The 16,680-nt window shown below is 26.2% G+C and overlaps 1 protein-coding gene across 5 annotated transcripts in view; it reads right to left on the bottom strand.

The window, feature by feature from the left end:
- Nucleotides 1-16,680, bottom strand: part of LOC107452432 (Ran-binding protein 16) — a 186,706-nt gene that overhangs the window by 36,373 nt on the left and 133,653 nt on the right. For 2 of the 5 annotated variants that reach the window (XM_016069988.3, XM_016071458.3), the window contains one exon: nt 11,933-13,416. The exons of 1 other annotated variant lie outside the window; for it this stretch is intronic. In XM_016069988.3, coding sequence (XP_015925474.1) covers nt 13,323-13,416 — 94 coding nt within the window. In that variant the 3' untranslated portion in view covers nt 11,933-13,322. Of the gene's footprint in view, nt 1-11,932; nt 13,417-16,680 lie in introns of those variants that run through there. 2 more of the 5 variants (XM_043040335.2, XM_043040334.2) reach the window with 1 other exon arrangement.

Here is a 16,680-nt window from a genome sequence, read left to right as displayed (position 1 = left end):
AAACTACCGATTTCGGTCATTCACAGTATCATGCATTTCTCAAAAATAAAAATGTTATTCTGAAAAAATACTGAGAGTGCCATTGAAAACAATTATTCAAAATGTGAAAAGAAAACTAAAAAGTTATGCAAAACAAAACTTAAGCCTTTCTTATTAAGGGAAGCAAAATTTTCATATAAAAAAATATGAAATTAACCTACTTGTTGCAACATGGCAGGCTTGAATGACATTTTGAATTACATTTCATTAAATTTTTCACGCAAAGACATTTCATATTTTGGCACTTGGTTTTGCACATACATTTGGCGAATCCTTGGCCGCTGCCACTGGACTGAGCAATTGCAACTGAACTTCGTGGTCAGGAAAATCTTCAATTCTAAGCAAGTTCTTAGGGCATAAAGTGAACTGTGATCTCGCATATACTTGTTTTAAAATTCCTTCAGATGTTCCAAGTCGATAGAAACCACCCTCTGTCACATTCATTACAGATATTGCCCCTTATCGACGTCAGGAATAGGAACGTGCACTGTAGCTCCCAAAGAAGCAGTGGGAAATTTCTTTTCCAAATTCATTTTTTTGGCTTGTATTTCGAGATTGATTTTACAGTTTATTTTACTTTCGATAGCATTTTCAGTTTTGAAACAAATATTGCACAAAATATCCATTTCATTACTAGTATGGCCACAGAAGGTATGAATTTTTTGAAGACACATTTTGCATGCAAGTGCATCACCCGTTTCCCTTAAACACACACAACAGGTATCAGAAATGAAAGTCTCTTCGGTAAGCATGCCTTCATCATGTTGGTTTAGTTCATTATCGCCTATAATCTTATGCGTGTTTTTTGAAACAGGCTTTTTTTCTTGCATAATCTGATTAGTTTCGTCTTTGTCCATTATTTGGACGCTTTCTATTACTTTTCCTAGCTGCTCCTCTGTATTTACGTCTTTTAAAACATCCTCGGGTAGAGAAAACGTTGTAAGCCCTAATTTAGGTTTGCAGCCAGAAAGAGCTTCGTATGGTGTTCTTTTGATCCCAGAATGATAAGCTCTATTTTTCGTAAATTGCACGAAACGCAGTCCTTCACTCCAGCGGTCAGACTTATTATCTTGCATCCATGCACAAAGAATATTTTCGATATCTTGATTAGCTCTTTCGACACTACCCTGGCTTTGTGAATGGCGAGGCTTCAGTGCTGGCCAAAACTCCTTCAAGCTCGTCACCACATTATTGACAAATTCCCTACCATTGTCAGACTGTAATATAGATGGCGCTCCAAGCAACGTGAATATGTCCACTAGGTTGTTGGCTGCTTCTTCAGCTCTTTTTGATGTTAGAGTTCTGAGAATCACAAATTTTGTGAGATGATCTTGGTACACCATAATAAATTTGTATTCTTTATCTGGTTGAGACAGAAAGTCAATGAGATCTACCTGACAATGGGAATTAAAATCAGAAAAAACCATAGGTTTCACAACAATGCCCTTTTTAATACCTTTCTGTTTTTTTTGGGAAGGTTCACAAAGGTGGATATACAGTTCAATATCATGACGTGTAATGTTATTGTATTTGGTTGAAAGTTCTTTCATTATTCTATCACGTCCTCCGTGTCCAATAGACAAATGAGCTTCATGAAGTACGTGAAATAACTCATTGTCCGTAACGTAATACTTTATAGTATTGGCGCCTTCTTTAACAGGATAAATGAGTTTACTTTTGCTTTCCACAATCATCACATCGTAGCGATTCAGCAACCAATAGTCCCTGGTTTCCTTCTTAGTAGTCATTTTGGCTTTTTGTACATAATTTATTAACTTCAGGTAAGTAATTTCGGTTAAGAAAACACTGTTTTTTGCAGCGTTAACTCTCAATTTGCACAGTTCATCGTCGAATTCATGTGTATAGACCATGACTCTTTCTCTAATACTACAGCTTGCTCCTCCATTTCCATGTAGCACAGTAAAAAAATAATCTTTGTTATTAGTCAAAAGTCACGAGCCTTGCCAAGTCATATTTGAAACGAATCTGAAATGTATTTTATACTTTGCCGGTTTCTCGTTTGGCAATCTATAGAATGCCTAGGAAATGTGTGAAAAATAAATCATTTCATACTTTGCCGGTAACATATATATCTGAAACGGATGTATATTTAAAAAAATAATAATAAATAAATAAAAACAATTTTGATAATTAACGAACATTTAAATATATATATATAGAAGTAGTTGCTGTTGCAGTTCTTTTACGCAGCACTAGAGCTACACAACACAATGGGCTATTGGCGACGGTCTGGGAAACATCTCTGAGGATGATCCGAAGACATACCATCACAATTTCGATCCTCTGCAGAGTGGATGGCACCCCAGCTTCGCATGACTTGATCAATGAAAAGCTAACTTTAATGTTTGATTGTCATAAACATTGATAATTATTGTATTTAGTATTATAGATAAGTGCTCTTAACAGTTTCACATTCTTTTTTTATAAATATTTTTTTACACTATGTTGTTCTAAATAATACTTCTGTATTCATAGTTTTATTAAAAAATAAGAAAAAAGATGTTAAGAATTTTCTTTTTTTTTACAAAATTACTACATTAATAGTTTATTTTTAATACGAGATTAATGTACTTCAATTACATATTTTGTGGTTTATTTCATTTCTAAGTTTCAAACTAATAAATCAGGTCTTGAAAATTCATCGCTTAGTTTTATTTATTTTTTCTAAATTACAGCTTGTCAGTATGAAAATTAATAATAAGAATAAATATTAAGCTTCATAATTTCAAAACTTGATTTCAGAATTAGAATTGTACTTGGTAATAAAAATAAATTAAAAAAAATGAAATATCAAAATACTTTGATTTTACACTAATTTGATAAGTTTTTTTTTCCTCGAAAGTGTTATTAGGGTCGATGCTTTTCCAACAAAAATATAAATATTTTAAAAAATGTACATTGAAAGTTGAAAAAATACACTTAACCTTATCGTTCATATAATGCCATTATATAATGAGTAGTGCAGTATAGGCAATTTATTCTACTCTGTCAGTTACTCTATATTGAAGACAATTCACGAGTTTATTTTGTGTTCAAATCATAATGCATATTTATAATTTGTTTTATTTACTATAACACGTCTTGTCAAATTATTTCATGTTAATTCGATAATATTTAGTTTGGAGAGAATAAGTGTGAAGTTGTATTTTTAAAAAAATTAGCAAATTTAATTTTTCACGAGGTGTACCTTAAAGTTGGCAGCAAAAAAAATTTTACTATTAATTAAATTATGAAATCAGACCCACAAATAATTTTTTTTGACAAATTTGAAAAGTTTTACCCTCAAAATTGGTTTAGATGCAATTTAGAAATTATGACGCCTTGTAGTTTAGTCAGAAGAATGGGTGACAGTTTAGGCTCTTAATGCTTTTTTAGATACATTTTCGTGTTTTGAAACATTATTTAATACTAATTTCTACAATCTAGAAATACTTTCTCAAAAATATAAACCAATTTAACCAAACCAGAATAATTTTAAATCACATTAAGCCATAAAATTATCTATACTTAACTCCATATTAATATATCTGTTTATAGAGGACTAATTTTTAATTGACTAATGATATAATCATACTACAGAACCCAGAACCTCATTAACGCAAAATTAGTAAAACTATCATAATCATTTCATGCTAATTGAATTTTATATTATGAAAACAATTATGAAAACAATTGAAAACAATTGTTTTCAATTGTTTTCATAATTGAACATTATGAAAACAATTTATTTACTATTAATACATATTACGTACTACATTAATGTAGTAAANGATTTGTACATTATTTCCTGGAAACTCAACTGTTATTGTTTTATTCATTCAATATTGGCCTAAATGAACATTCATATATACATTCCACTATTCAACCCGATACGGCTAATGAAGGAAGCAGCAAAGACTTCCTTCATCATAGTTATTATTAATAATTAAATTATTATTATTAACAACTAAATTTTAACTTTATTTTACTTTATTCAATTGCCCATCTGCTACTTCAAACAAAGGAGGAAGGATAAAAATTTAACATAAAATAAAATAAAACTGACACCATTTTCATTAACCATTATTTTTCTTTTTTTAACCAAACAGAAAAATCTTGAAAATCATAAATTTGTGTTAAGTTCTTATAAGCAAATTGTTTGTTATTGTATTTTATGTTAAAATCTTCAGTTAAGAATAGTTTATGAAAATAATTCCTCTGATTAAACTTATACATGGAAAGAAAACGAAGAAAAAATTTACCCCTCCGAGCATCTAATATATTTTTGACAAAAAACATTGAACAGTTTTTTAACAATTGAAATCTGAATAAATTCTGATAATTAAACCAATATAAAAATTAATAAGCACCACAGCATAAAAAAGTATTATTTATTGATTTATCATCATTTTTTACTGTTTTTTTTATCAATTTGTTTATAATGTTAACAAATTGTGAATAAAAAATAAAACATGACTTGAGCAAGATAATTATTAAAACAGTGTAACCTTAGAATGCATATTTTTATTAATGTTTAAAAAAAATCGCTGCTGAAAAAAAATATTCTGGACTCTACATTTCAAAATAGATTTCAATGTATGTTAAAATGACAGTATTGGCGCTTTTTTCTTAAAAGCCAAATTACAAAGCAAAAAGTAACTCATTCTGAAAAATTTTAGGGAATAATAGTAGGAGTAACTAATGTAAACTGTCAATGCTTATCTTTGCTCACCCTCCCCCTAACTGATCCCATCTCTTTCAGCTACTCATGAAACCTCAGACAAATACCAAAAAACACTTGCCGTAGTTTGCTTGTAAATGTCTTTTCGTGACACTTCGGATGTAAAAAGTTAATATCGTTCGTGGAAGAAAACTATAACTTAAAAGTTCATTTATTATAGAACATACTGAAAAACAATTTATTCATAAAATATTTTATTTCATCAGTAGCACAGAAAAACTGCAATCACTATCACAAATGTTTATTGATTCATGATTTATCCAAACATAGTCTTAAAATTTGTAAAAGTAATGTCTGTAAAGAAAATTCATTCAAAATAGGTAAAGTATTCTTACATTTAAAAACAAAAGGCAACAAGACTTTTAAGATAACTCTGATTATCTGGCTATACAAGAAGATTGCTAAAGGGCACATTTATAATAATTAATACAATTATTGCTTTTTAATTTTGAAATCACAATAATTTTCACGTATTTAATCAGTATCACTCATCATTCATACATAATATCAAATAAATACAATATAACAAGTCTAAACAACACATAACAAATTAGAACGAACAAGTTTACCCGAGCAGCAAAATGAGCAGAAATATTTTTAATAACTTTCAATTCATTAAAGATTTAAATCAAATGCCAGTTTAAAAAACATGTTAGCAATATTCTATCAATGGCTATTGATTAAATCAATCAATTAAAATATAATATAATAAATTTTAACAACACATAACAAATACGAACAAATTTACCCGAGCATCAAATTGAGCATTGTGAAAAAAACTATCTTTAAAACCAACCAATGTATTCAAAAATTTTTATCACAAACAGGGATGGCCAGTTCCTTCCACAGTGGAAAACGACACTGGAAAAATAGGTTTATTTCATCAGAAGTAGAAGAAACTCTTTAAAATAACAATGTAGTTTAAATAGTAAGAATAATTTCTATGCCTTTAATAAATAATTCTCAAATAAGTGAAAAGCAGTAAAATAATTTTAATAACTTTAATAAGAAATAAAAGCGATTGTTAGTGTTTCTTACAATATTTTAGATAAAGGATTGATGTAGAATGTAAAAATTGAACTTTAGAACTTTAAAAAAGTTTACTTTCCAACAGAATAATTAAAATATTGTAATTAAATTACAAACGGTCTTGTGCTAAAAATCACATATTGTATACTACAAATAGCATACTAATTTTCATATCCCAACACTAACCATCACATAATCATTCACTCTCTCGCACTATAATAAATTTTATTTGTTTCCAATTTGAACCACTCTTTAATGGTTAACTTTAAACAATTGTACAGATAATTTTAAGTTTCTTCCATTTCGTCCAGTTTTTTTCCACATCTTCCAGTGTCATAGAAGAAAAAGTTTTCTTCATGAAGAAATTGTAACCCTAATCAATAATTAGCGATAAAAAGTATATGTGCATAGGTAAGCATTTTTAATTGTTTTTCACATTATGGACAGACATTAAAAATAAATTTCTAATGAAAAAAGAATATTTTTCACTTACAAATTTTAATTCTGAAGATCAAAATTGTCTTAGCAGTAAAATATATAACTTTAAATATATTAAAATTGAACAATTGCTTCAACAGAATTGATAACTTTAATCATACCAAGTGATTTTCAATAACAACAAAATATTCATAACATGAGCTAAACTGATAAAAATTTATCATGAATTTATTATTGAAGATTATTCTTGGAAATTATTTGATGCCTAAATGTAAAGTGATCAAGCATAATATTCAAATAATTACATTCATTTCCTAGAACAAAATTTAAAATCATTATTAATTCATTTTATTATTAAAACTATAATCTTTTTATAAGGTTAAATAAATATTAAACAGATAAATAAATATAATATTACTATTAATAATTGAAGATACAAGATTAAACTAAATGAGGTAACTAAATTAAAATATCAAAATACACACTTTTAACTTGCCTCAACATAGTAAATTGTAAATAAGTCAAAGTTCATTACAATTAACATTTTCTTATGTACAGAGAACGTAAATTTAATAACGTTAAAATTACATTATTGCATTATACGAACATTATAATTATTAATTATTACATTATACGAAACACACTGTAATCATTACACAATTAAAAAAAATAACAAGTGTATATATACTTTTCATCAGAAAATTCTGCAAAAAACAATATATATCCTTAAAATGATTCTAAGGAACAAACTCATTTAAAAAATTTATATATTTGGTAAAAATTTACTTTTTTTACAAAGAATGAATAAATAAATAAATAAAAATAAATAAAGTAATCAGCAACAGCATAAACTCAATAAAATATTATAAACATAGATCTCTGAAATTTAAGTCATACAAAATTAAGATTTAAAAATGAAAATAATTGGGAGATAGTAATTTGAGACTTTTTTTAAATACAAGATTAATAAGAAATTGTATATATAGACCAAAGGTAAATATTATTTATAATAGTGTACAACTAAATAAAATGATAGAAGCAAAGTATTTTGTGGACTAGCATTAGACATTCAAACTTTTATAACTTGATAAGTTTTATAATTCTATATAAAATCTTTAAAAAAAAAAAAAATTATCTAATACATGTTTTCATATTTATACATTTAGAGCTTAAATTGAGGTAAAAATACATTTGTTCAATTGAAGTATAAAATGTATGAAATTTAATTTAAAATTTGTCACTGCAAAAATTATTATGCAACACATTTAATATATTATAGAAGTAAACATACCAAAGGGCAGCTCCATCAAAATTAAACACAGATGTTGAAATTCCAAACTTTACCATCATTGACACATCACATATTTTTTTAAAGTTTGAAAAGTATATTTTAATGTTATACTACTTGATATTTAATAATATTTAACAAGACTTTTCAATTGAAAAATGTGTCAATTAATTCAAGAAATGTCTTAATTACTCTGCTTCAATTTTTAATAAAATAATTTTAATATTTATTATATTTTGATTATTTTAAGTAACAGTATACTACAATTATGTAGAAAAAAAAATTATAAAAATTGAATTTTGGAAAATTTCTAATTTCAGTTAATAAATTTATCATGACTTTAATGAAACCTCGGTAAAAGTTAATATTTTGTAAAAATTAAGCAATGTATAACAGTCAGTTAAAAATTTTGTTAATTTTTTCTAATATCATGAAAGTTGAAAAAAAAATAGAGGAATTGTAAATAACATGAGTTATTTTGACAAATTTGCTAAAAGGGCTTAACTAAGTAATATGCATTGGAAGTTCACAAATATTATACATGTAACGATGGAATTGCCCTAAAATTTTAATTAATTTTATTAATATTATTACTCGTCTAAATAAAATGTTTCAGCCAATAAGAAATCGCCATATATATTTAAAGCAGCAAAAAAAGAATGAGTTTTTTAAGCACAAATAACTATGCTTTTACTTTTATACATACAATTTCCACCCTTTTTCCATGCAAACAGCTTTTAAATTTTAAGAAAAAAGAGTGCATATCACTCAGGAGATAATTAAGAATTACATGCCTAAATAACTACCTTAAACTCATAAACAACTATATACAGATGTAATATGATCTTATACAATTCAACATTTTGGGGACAAATATACAAAACAAGACAGCAAAATTTAAAAAAGTTATGTCTTATCACAGCATTTTTTGCATATTTAGAGTTCAGGTATAAGTAAAATTTATGTTGGTAATTATTTTCAAACAAATATAGTCTATTAGTTCGTAATGTAAAGTCCAGTAATGAACTAATCAAAAATTTATTTAAACAGTTTTCCTTAAAATTAATAAAGGTCCTGGGCAACCAGCTAATAATAATAAATAATGTAAAGAACAAAAATTATAAGAGCATGTTGATATAACAAATTGAATTAAAAAAATATTTTCCATTTTTAAAAGTTTTTAAGCTAATATTATAAAATCAATAAAAAAAACTGAAACAGATAAGATAGAAAATATTGTAAACCTTGTTTTCTATTCGGTACAAGCTTTGGTTTAGATGCAAAATTGTAAAGTCTAATGCATATTATTACTTTTCTCAGATCACAGCAAAAGTTTATAGCTGTAATATTATTTATTTTAAACTTAAATTGTTAAAACTGAATACTGAAATTGTTTAACTCATTTCAGAAATTATATTAAGAAAATATTTAAAATGACATGTTAACTTCTTGTTCAACGAACAAGATGACTGAGATTTCACTACGAATTTAGAAAGAGCTTAGAATGAATTTAGATTAAAAACGTTAATAATACAAAAAAAGCTATAAAAAATTATTTACAATAATCACACATAGCAGTGAATGATAGTTACATTTCACACTTATTCCTCCAATTGAATCTTCAACTTCTTTCTCCTTTGTACCTCTAAAATAGGATATGCAGGTTCCTTATGACAGCTTTTAATATATATTTAAAGAATCATTGTTTAAAATTAAAACAAACGAATTTACACTTTCTATGGCACACCTGCCAACATTGGAAAAATAAGATAACAAATATTTTACTAGCGAAATTTTTTAGGATATGAGAAAAGCTTTGATACAACATGCATAATCATGTAAGTCAAAAAGAGAAATTCAAAATTGGATATAATATAAGCACTTACATTTAGAGAAATAAAAGATATGTATATAAATCATAACCTAAAGAAGATTTTTTTCAATCATTATTTATGATTACTAAACTATTAAAACTCAACATACTGCAGTACTGGCAATAGCATTATCTGTTGAGGAAAAAGAGCAATATTTTAACGCCAAATTTTTTTTCTTTAAATTTCTTCAAAAAATACAAAAAAAAATTTGAGAATATACAGGTAAACTGGAGATGGGCGTAAAATACAGGAGTCTTCGTTAAAAAACAGGAGGCATGGCAGGTATGCTAAGGGCTGCAAATATGTGAGAAATAAAAAAAACAAAAATGGATTTTTAAAAAATGCTTCAGTAGCTGTGAACAAAATTTTAAAACCCATGTGTTTGCTTATAGAAACTTGAAGGTGTTAGCTAATTGAAACTTGAAAGCGTTTTAAATTGTCTTTCAGCATCTCCTTGTTGTTCCAGGCAAACAAACATGTTCTCATGCTTTGTATATTTGAATATATATGATTTGAATATATATATAGTAATATTTGAAACCAGAAAATGAATATGTTTTTTGTCCTTATAATTGACAAAAATTCCAAATATATAAATATTAAAGATGATCATGAAGAAAACCTTGCATATCTGGAAAACTAACTTTAAAAGAAAAACGTTTTTCGAATTTTAAGCATATAAAGTTTATTTGAACTGTACCAAACAAAACAAAGCCTACACCTGTTATTTATTTTTCCTTTATATCAAACTTGTCGGAAAGGTTTACTTATGCAAAATTTTTAAATTTCTTTATTCCAAAGTCTTGGTTTTGTTAATAATTATCTGAAAACATATTTTCAATAATATTCTAATGTTTTCTTGCTTTTTAAGAGGGACTTAAGTGTAATAGTTAACAACAATGCACTTGTACACTTTTCAAATACAAAAAAGTGATAATGAGATCTGAAAAAATTACCTTCTATTTCAGAATCTGCAATGCTTGATTAATTTAAAATAACAATAGGAGTTCAAAATACAATAAATACAAGACAAATATAATAAGGAGTTAAAGATACAATTGGAGTTCAAAAAGAATTTGCTTAAATTAAAACCAAAATAAATTTTAAAAAATATAATCGGAGAGTTTCAACCATCTAATAAGCAGTCTTGTTAGAAATGAACTAAAATATAAACATATAAATGAAAAGAGGATGTGTTTAGTGAGCTACTAAATAAATTTTAAGCAAATATTTACTCAATTATTAAAAAAAAATCACAGATTAAAAAGTGCGAAATTAAAATTTGCAAAGTACTAAATTTAATGAAAATTGCCTTTTTTTAATACATTTTTGAATTGTTTAGTTATCTTCACAGATTCATAACAAAAAATATTTCAAAGGAAAAAAAAACAAATTGTAATAGATTGTTCAGATAGTAATTTCGTTTTGTATTGAAAACTATAGATGATTTTCTTATAGTGAAAAAATATTTTTTTGAATTATGTATTGCGCATTCTGACCCAATACCTTTGCCATCTCTTTGGCAATATCATGATTCTTAGCTCATAAAATTTTTGTTCTGTGCAAGCAAAAAAACCGATCCAAGTAACTTTTGACCTCCTCATTTGAAAGTAAAGGTTCATAAATTTTTTTTATAGAACCCGGAACAAATAATAATCAGATTCTCATTTTGTTTTCAGAAATAATGTACTTCAAAAGTGGATAATTTTCTAGTTGCTCCTGACGCAAATCGCGGACATTACCACAACTGTAAAAAAAAATTCATTAAGAACAGGAGAAATCCATATATCATGCTCTGAGATTAAATCTAGACATTTCAAATTATTATGAACTGTCAAAGTCAATAAATCTAATCTCTTATCTCACAAAATGTTATTCATTAGTTTGCACCCGTTCACACTTTTATCACGTCTTCATCAGCTTCAATTTGTTGGATCAAAATTTTGCAAAACAGTTTTAGCAATGGCATTCTGTCAATATATCTATGCACATTAAAAAAAAATTTCCTGTTTTTTTACCTAATAAAGGTTGCAAAAAAGTAAAATATGCTGAAAATGCTACTTTTCACTTTCGATATCTAAAGGATTCCAACCAAAATCTACTGTGTAGTATCAATCGAGTTTCTTTACAAACAAGCTTTACTATATCAACTGTCAGTATGATAATGATTATGAGTCTTAAGTGTGAAGTTGGGATTATGCAGCTTAAGTGGAAAGTTGGCTGCGAAAAATTTAATTCAAGTTTTCTGTTGGAAAAAATTGAAATTATTATTCGAACAATCTTATACATAAAGTTTTGAATAAATTATTGTACATTTTAGATTTTAAAAAAAAATTTCAAATTTGCTTACTTAAAAACTGCATTTAAATACCAAAAGAAATTTATTAAACAAAAATAAAATTATGTCATTTGATTATACTTTTAAAAGAATAGAAAATCTGAGCATGTATAATCAGCTTAAGCAATTATATCATGTTTAGAAGGCAAACATTGTATTTTATTGCTCAATGAACTAGAACTCTCTTGTACAAGAAACTGACAAGAAAAAGTTTGGGGAAGTCTATTTTTGGCAACAATAATGATATAACACTTCTTTGCTTAAGCACTTATACTTATTACCTTAAGGAACAACACAAGCTGTCAAGATTCGTTTAAATACAAAAATCCAAATTTTCCAAAATTTTTCTATTTCAATAACTGTAGAAGTATTATAACCAGTCACAGAACACGATTATGTATAATTCAAATTATAGAAATTAAAATTATAGTTTTAAATAATTATTCTAAGTTTTTTATATTTTTATTTTATCATTTGTTTCCAAATTACTCTTCTTTTAAAAAAAACAATCCCTGAAATTAAAAATGGAGAAGTACTTCAAACTAAAACTATTAAAAAAAAGTTGTTTAAATTTACCTCAAATAATTTTTTTTATCTAATTCACAAAATGATATAGTATTGCTTAATACAATAGGGACAAATATAAAGCATAAAAGCACAAAAAAAAAAAAAAAAAAAAAAAAAAAAAAAAAAAAAAAAAAAAAAAAAGAATAAGACAAGCTACAAATTAAAGTACATTTTTGGCCTTTACAAAAATGCTATTGTTCATGTAATAGTGAATTTCCCATAAAATAGATGACAAGTTCAATTAAGTTTATCTTTTGATAGATAAAAAAAACATATTAAAAAATGGGAAAATACAGATTTGAAAATGGCAAAAATAAATAAATAAGAACTAAAGCTAAATGCTTTCCTCATTACTTCAAATGAATAAATACACAATGTATCAATGTCACATGAAAATGTTCAATTAATGGTTCAACACAGAAAGGAGGAAACAAAAATTTTTGAACAATTAATTTTGCTTCAAAAAAATTATTAATATAAGTTTCAGAAAAAATAAAAGAATATTTTAAGCAATCAGCTCAATGAGCAAGAAATTAATTTTGATTGAAAACTTAATCTCTTTAAAAAAATAGTTTACAATGAAAGAAAGGCAATTCAGGCACATTTCCCAAAGAGGAACAGTGATAGTATAAAAAAATTTCTTGAACTTTCTAATTTTCTTTTTACATTGAAAGTTCAAACGAATACAATATTATTTCAATGAACTATAACAGCTTTTATGATTTAAGCTCCCAGTCAATGTGAAGAAAAAAAAACAAGTCTATTGATACAAATACAAAATTTCAGTTCATAATTTAAATTGTTGAGCAACGAGTATAAAAATATATCATGTGGGTGAACAAACAAATCATTGGAATGTTTCACCCAATTTGTAGGACAATGTAACAGTTTTCACAAATACTTTTCCTATTTTCTTTCAATATCACACATACTAGGAAGAAGATGGTATTCACAATGTAGTTGATGGGCCTTGCATACAATTCCAACAAATTTTAAAACTATATGAAATTAATTTACATCATACAAAGATGAGTTTAATATATTTGGACCTTTAAGAGAGTCATTTACATCCCGTCGAAAGACTGACAAATTTTGAGTAAATCTAGATTGAAGAAAGAATACATGTTAGAAAGAAATATTAAAAATTAACACTACAACTTATCATTAATTATAAGAGTCAAAGTATTTAAACAGGGATGAATAGGGGAAACTGTCTTTCCAGTCTGAGGACATAATTATTTTTTCCTAATTTTAATCCTTTTTAATGTTGAAAAATAATAAGTTTCTTTATTTTTGATGCTTACATGCTAGAGATACATACTTTGAGTTTCATTTCTCCTATTTTTAATCTTGCTCTCTCTCTAGCACTTAAAATAAAAATAAAAAATAGAAGCAGATAATTTAAAAACTTGTTATTTATTTAAAAATTATAAACTGCTGAAACTATATTCAGTGTGGGAAATAAAGAGCAATGTATCCATATTGCCTTTTTTCTATTTTTAATGTTTCATTATTATTTTAGAAAAATTAAAAATTTAGTACAATATTTTTTTTTTTTTTTAACATTTCAATTGATAAAAATGATGATTGGGGAGAGTAGTTCATTTATATTACCCCTTAAACTAAACTTATCACCATTTAAGCCTTGACCTTTTCAGCTAAAACTATATAATTCATTTTCTCATTCAGATTAAAAATTTAAATAAAATCAATAAGGAAAAAACTATGTTATTTTAAACAAGTTTCAATTTTTTTTTCTTTTCCAAAAACAATCTACTATATATATATATATATATCTGGCAATCTGTGTGTCCCTTGTAGCCTATTAAACAAACCAAAGAAAATCGATGAATTTTAGCAAACAGTAGTTTGAATCACGAGGATGGTCACTGTCGAAATTAGAGCATTATACGACGAATCGTTCGAGCGGAATGAGCAAAAAACAAAAAGAAATTTTTAGATTGATTAAGTGTTAGCCATTGTATTAAATATAGCTATATACGATTCAATTGTTCACATATTTTAAAGATTATATTAGTGATAATTATTAGCTTATAGCTCCATTTGATAAAAAAAAACAGTTTATTGCAGGTATTTAAATNAGTCTATAATTTTTCTTTGTTTTATCTTCATTTTGAACTTATATATATATATATATTCAAAAATAGGTTTTTACATCATGCGAGCTTAAAGGACAACAAATTGGCAATTTACAAGTAAAACACATTAACTGAAAATTTTTTAGTTTGAATCAAATTATTCATAACTATAATCATAGCTTAAGTGTTTCACTTGTAAGTCAACAATATCATCTCAATAAAAATTATTTTTTTAGTAAAAAAAAGGTGACAGAGAAAGTCAGAAAACAGAGAAAGAGAATTATTATTTTGAAATACAATGATAAACTTCTTACAAAACAGCTTTAGATTAATGTTATGAATATTTAACTGCATATCCTTACAATTAAACCTTAACAAAATGATGTATGTTATTTCTATAGCACACACAGTTTGAAATACTACTTTATGATCTTTTGATAATATCCAAGTCTTTCACTATACTCAAAAATATGTCCGTAACATTGCAAAAAGCTAAAATAGAGGCTTATTCAGCTGGTAGTAACACGACAGAACAGTTTTTTTTTAAAAGTATAATTGAATATGTTTTATTAGGTTGTTTTTTTTAATCTCTTTTGCTATATTGTAGTTTTTTTATAATAAAAACAGCACTGATCTGTATGTACTGTATAAAAGTTTCAATCATTCACAATTCAGAAAGAAATTTCTAGATTAAAAACTACTTTAGATATTTCAGATAAAAAATTAGTTGTCTTAATTTAAATAATATACAATATCTATAGATACAGTACAGAACCTCTTATCCAGACATTTGAAAACCGGAAAACCAGATATCTGGAACAAAATTCAATACATTTTAGCACCATTTAAAAAAACTTTCTTTTCCTTGTAAGATTTCACAATTAATGAAGTGTAGAATTAAAATAAATAATAAAATTCCGATATGTCTAAAACAAGGTAAGAAATAAGAAATTTATCATTCTGATGATAAAAAACCTTTTTTATGAGTGAAATTTCGAGAATTATTGTAAGTGTGTATTTTAATTCCCCCAGTAGCCAGAAATCATCAAAAACGTGAGATGCACATGACATTTAATAGTGTTGATTAATGTTGACATAAAGGGATCTGGCTACTGGAATCCCCCCTCCCTGAAGAAAAAAATATATAACGTCTGTGATGTCAAGTTAAAGAATTAGATAAAATAAAAAATAGAAGATCTATTTATTAGATATAAATAACATTCCCAATCATTTACACATATTTACATTACCTTGGATTTGTCAATCAAGTAGCACTGATTTTTAAATTTTGTTTAATACCTTTAGAAAGATGAAACTAAAACACAGATTTCAATTTTTTTAAGGCAAATTTCAGATAAATATTTAATATTCATATAAATACTACTACTAATAGTAAGCATATTTGTAGTGTGGCATAATATATGAGGATTCTCTTTCTAATTCACGCCTTCCTTATTTTTATAAATAAAAATAGTTTATAGCAATCCTTGTATACAAAAATGATTATAAATAAAAAGAGCTGTAATCGTTTAAAAAACATGAAAGTTCAATCCTTCTAATTTGTAAATCTTACTTAATTAGCATTTGTTTTCAAATTAATTCTTAAATTGAAGTGGAACAGACTTTTTTTCCTTTTATGTAAGTGTATCAAGTCCATTTATTAATCAGTATTGATTTTATTTTTCCCAGAAATATATTTCGAAATATGGTAATTAAGGATTCAAAATCAAAACATAATGAATTACAATAATCAAAACTTCTTGTTAATTGCTTTTATTTTTTCAGAATAGTCTGCAAGATCCCGTTTTCTAATTACGCATGACTTTTTAATTATTCCTTCCAGTACCATCATTTTTCATGGGCAGGGTATGGGGGCCTCAGGCACTTAGAGAGCCTTTGAGGATCTAACTTTCTATCAATTCTATATTGCATCATATGTTAAAAAAAAAATTAATGAACTTAATGAAACATGTTGTCTCATAATTTTCAAATAAATATAGATATATACATAAAAGTATAGTGCTTTTCTTTTCCATTAATAGTTCAAAATGCACCTAATTGAAATAACTGATTATCAGAAAACCTTAAAAGATGCTCCATATTTATGGGACATTCTTAAAAGCATTTCCTGTAATTAAAGTTATCTACAGCACAGGGAGTCTGTTGCTAATACAGGCATGGGGAAGGAAAACTTGCCCTTTAAATTGTATACCTTCCATTATTTATTCTCTAGTCAGCTAGGCTAGAGCTTTCAATTGTACACCTTC

This window comes from Parasteatoda tepidariorum, chromosome X2 (genome assembly GCF_043381705.1).
Source record: "Parasteatoda tepidariorum isolate YZ-2023 chromosome X2, CAS_Ptep_4.0, whole genome shotgun sequence".
In the NCBI taxonomy this organism is placed as follows: Eukaryota; Metazoa; Arthropoda; class Arachnida; order Araneae; family Theridiidae; genus Parasteatoda; species Parasteatoda tepidariorum.
Note: the sequence above shows the minus strand (reverse complement) of the source record. Positions and strands in the feature narration are given on the sequence as shown.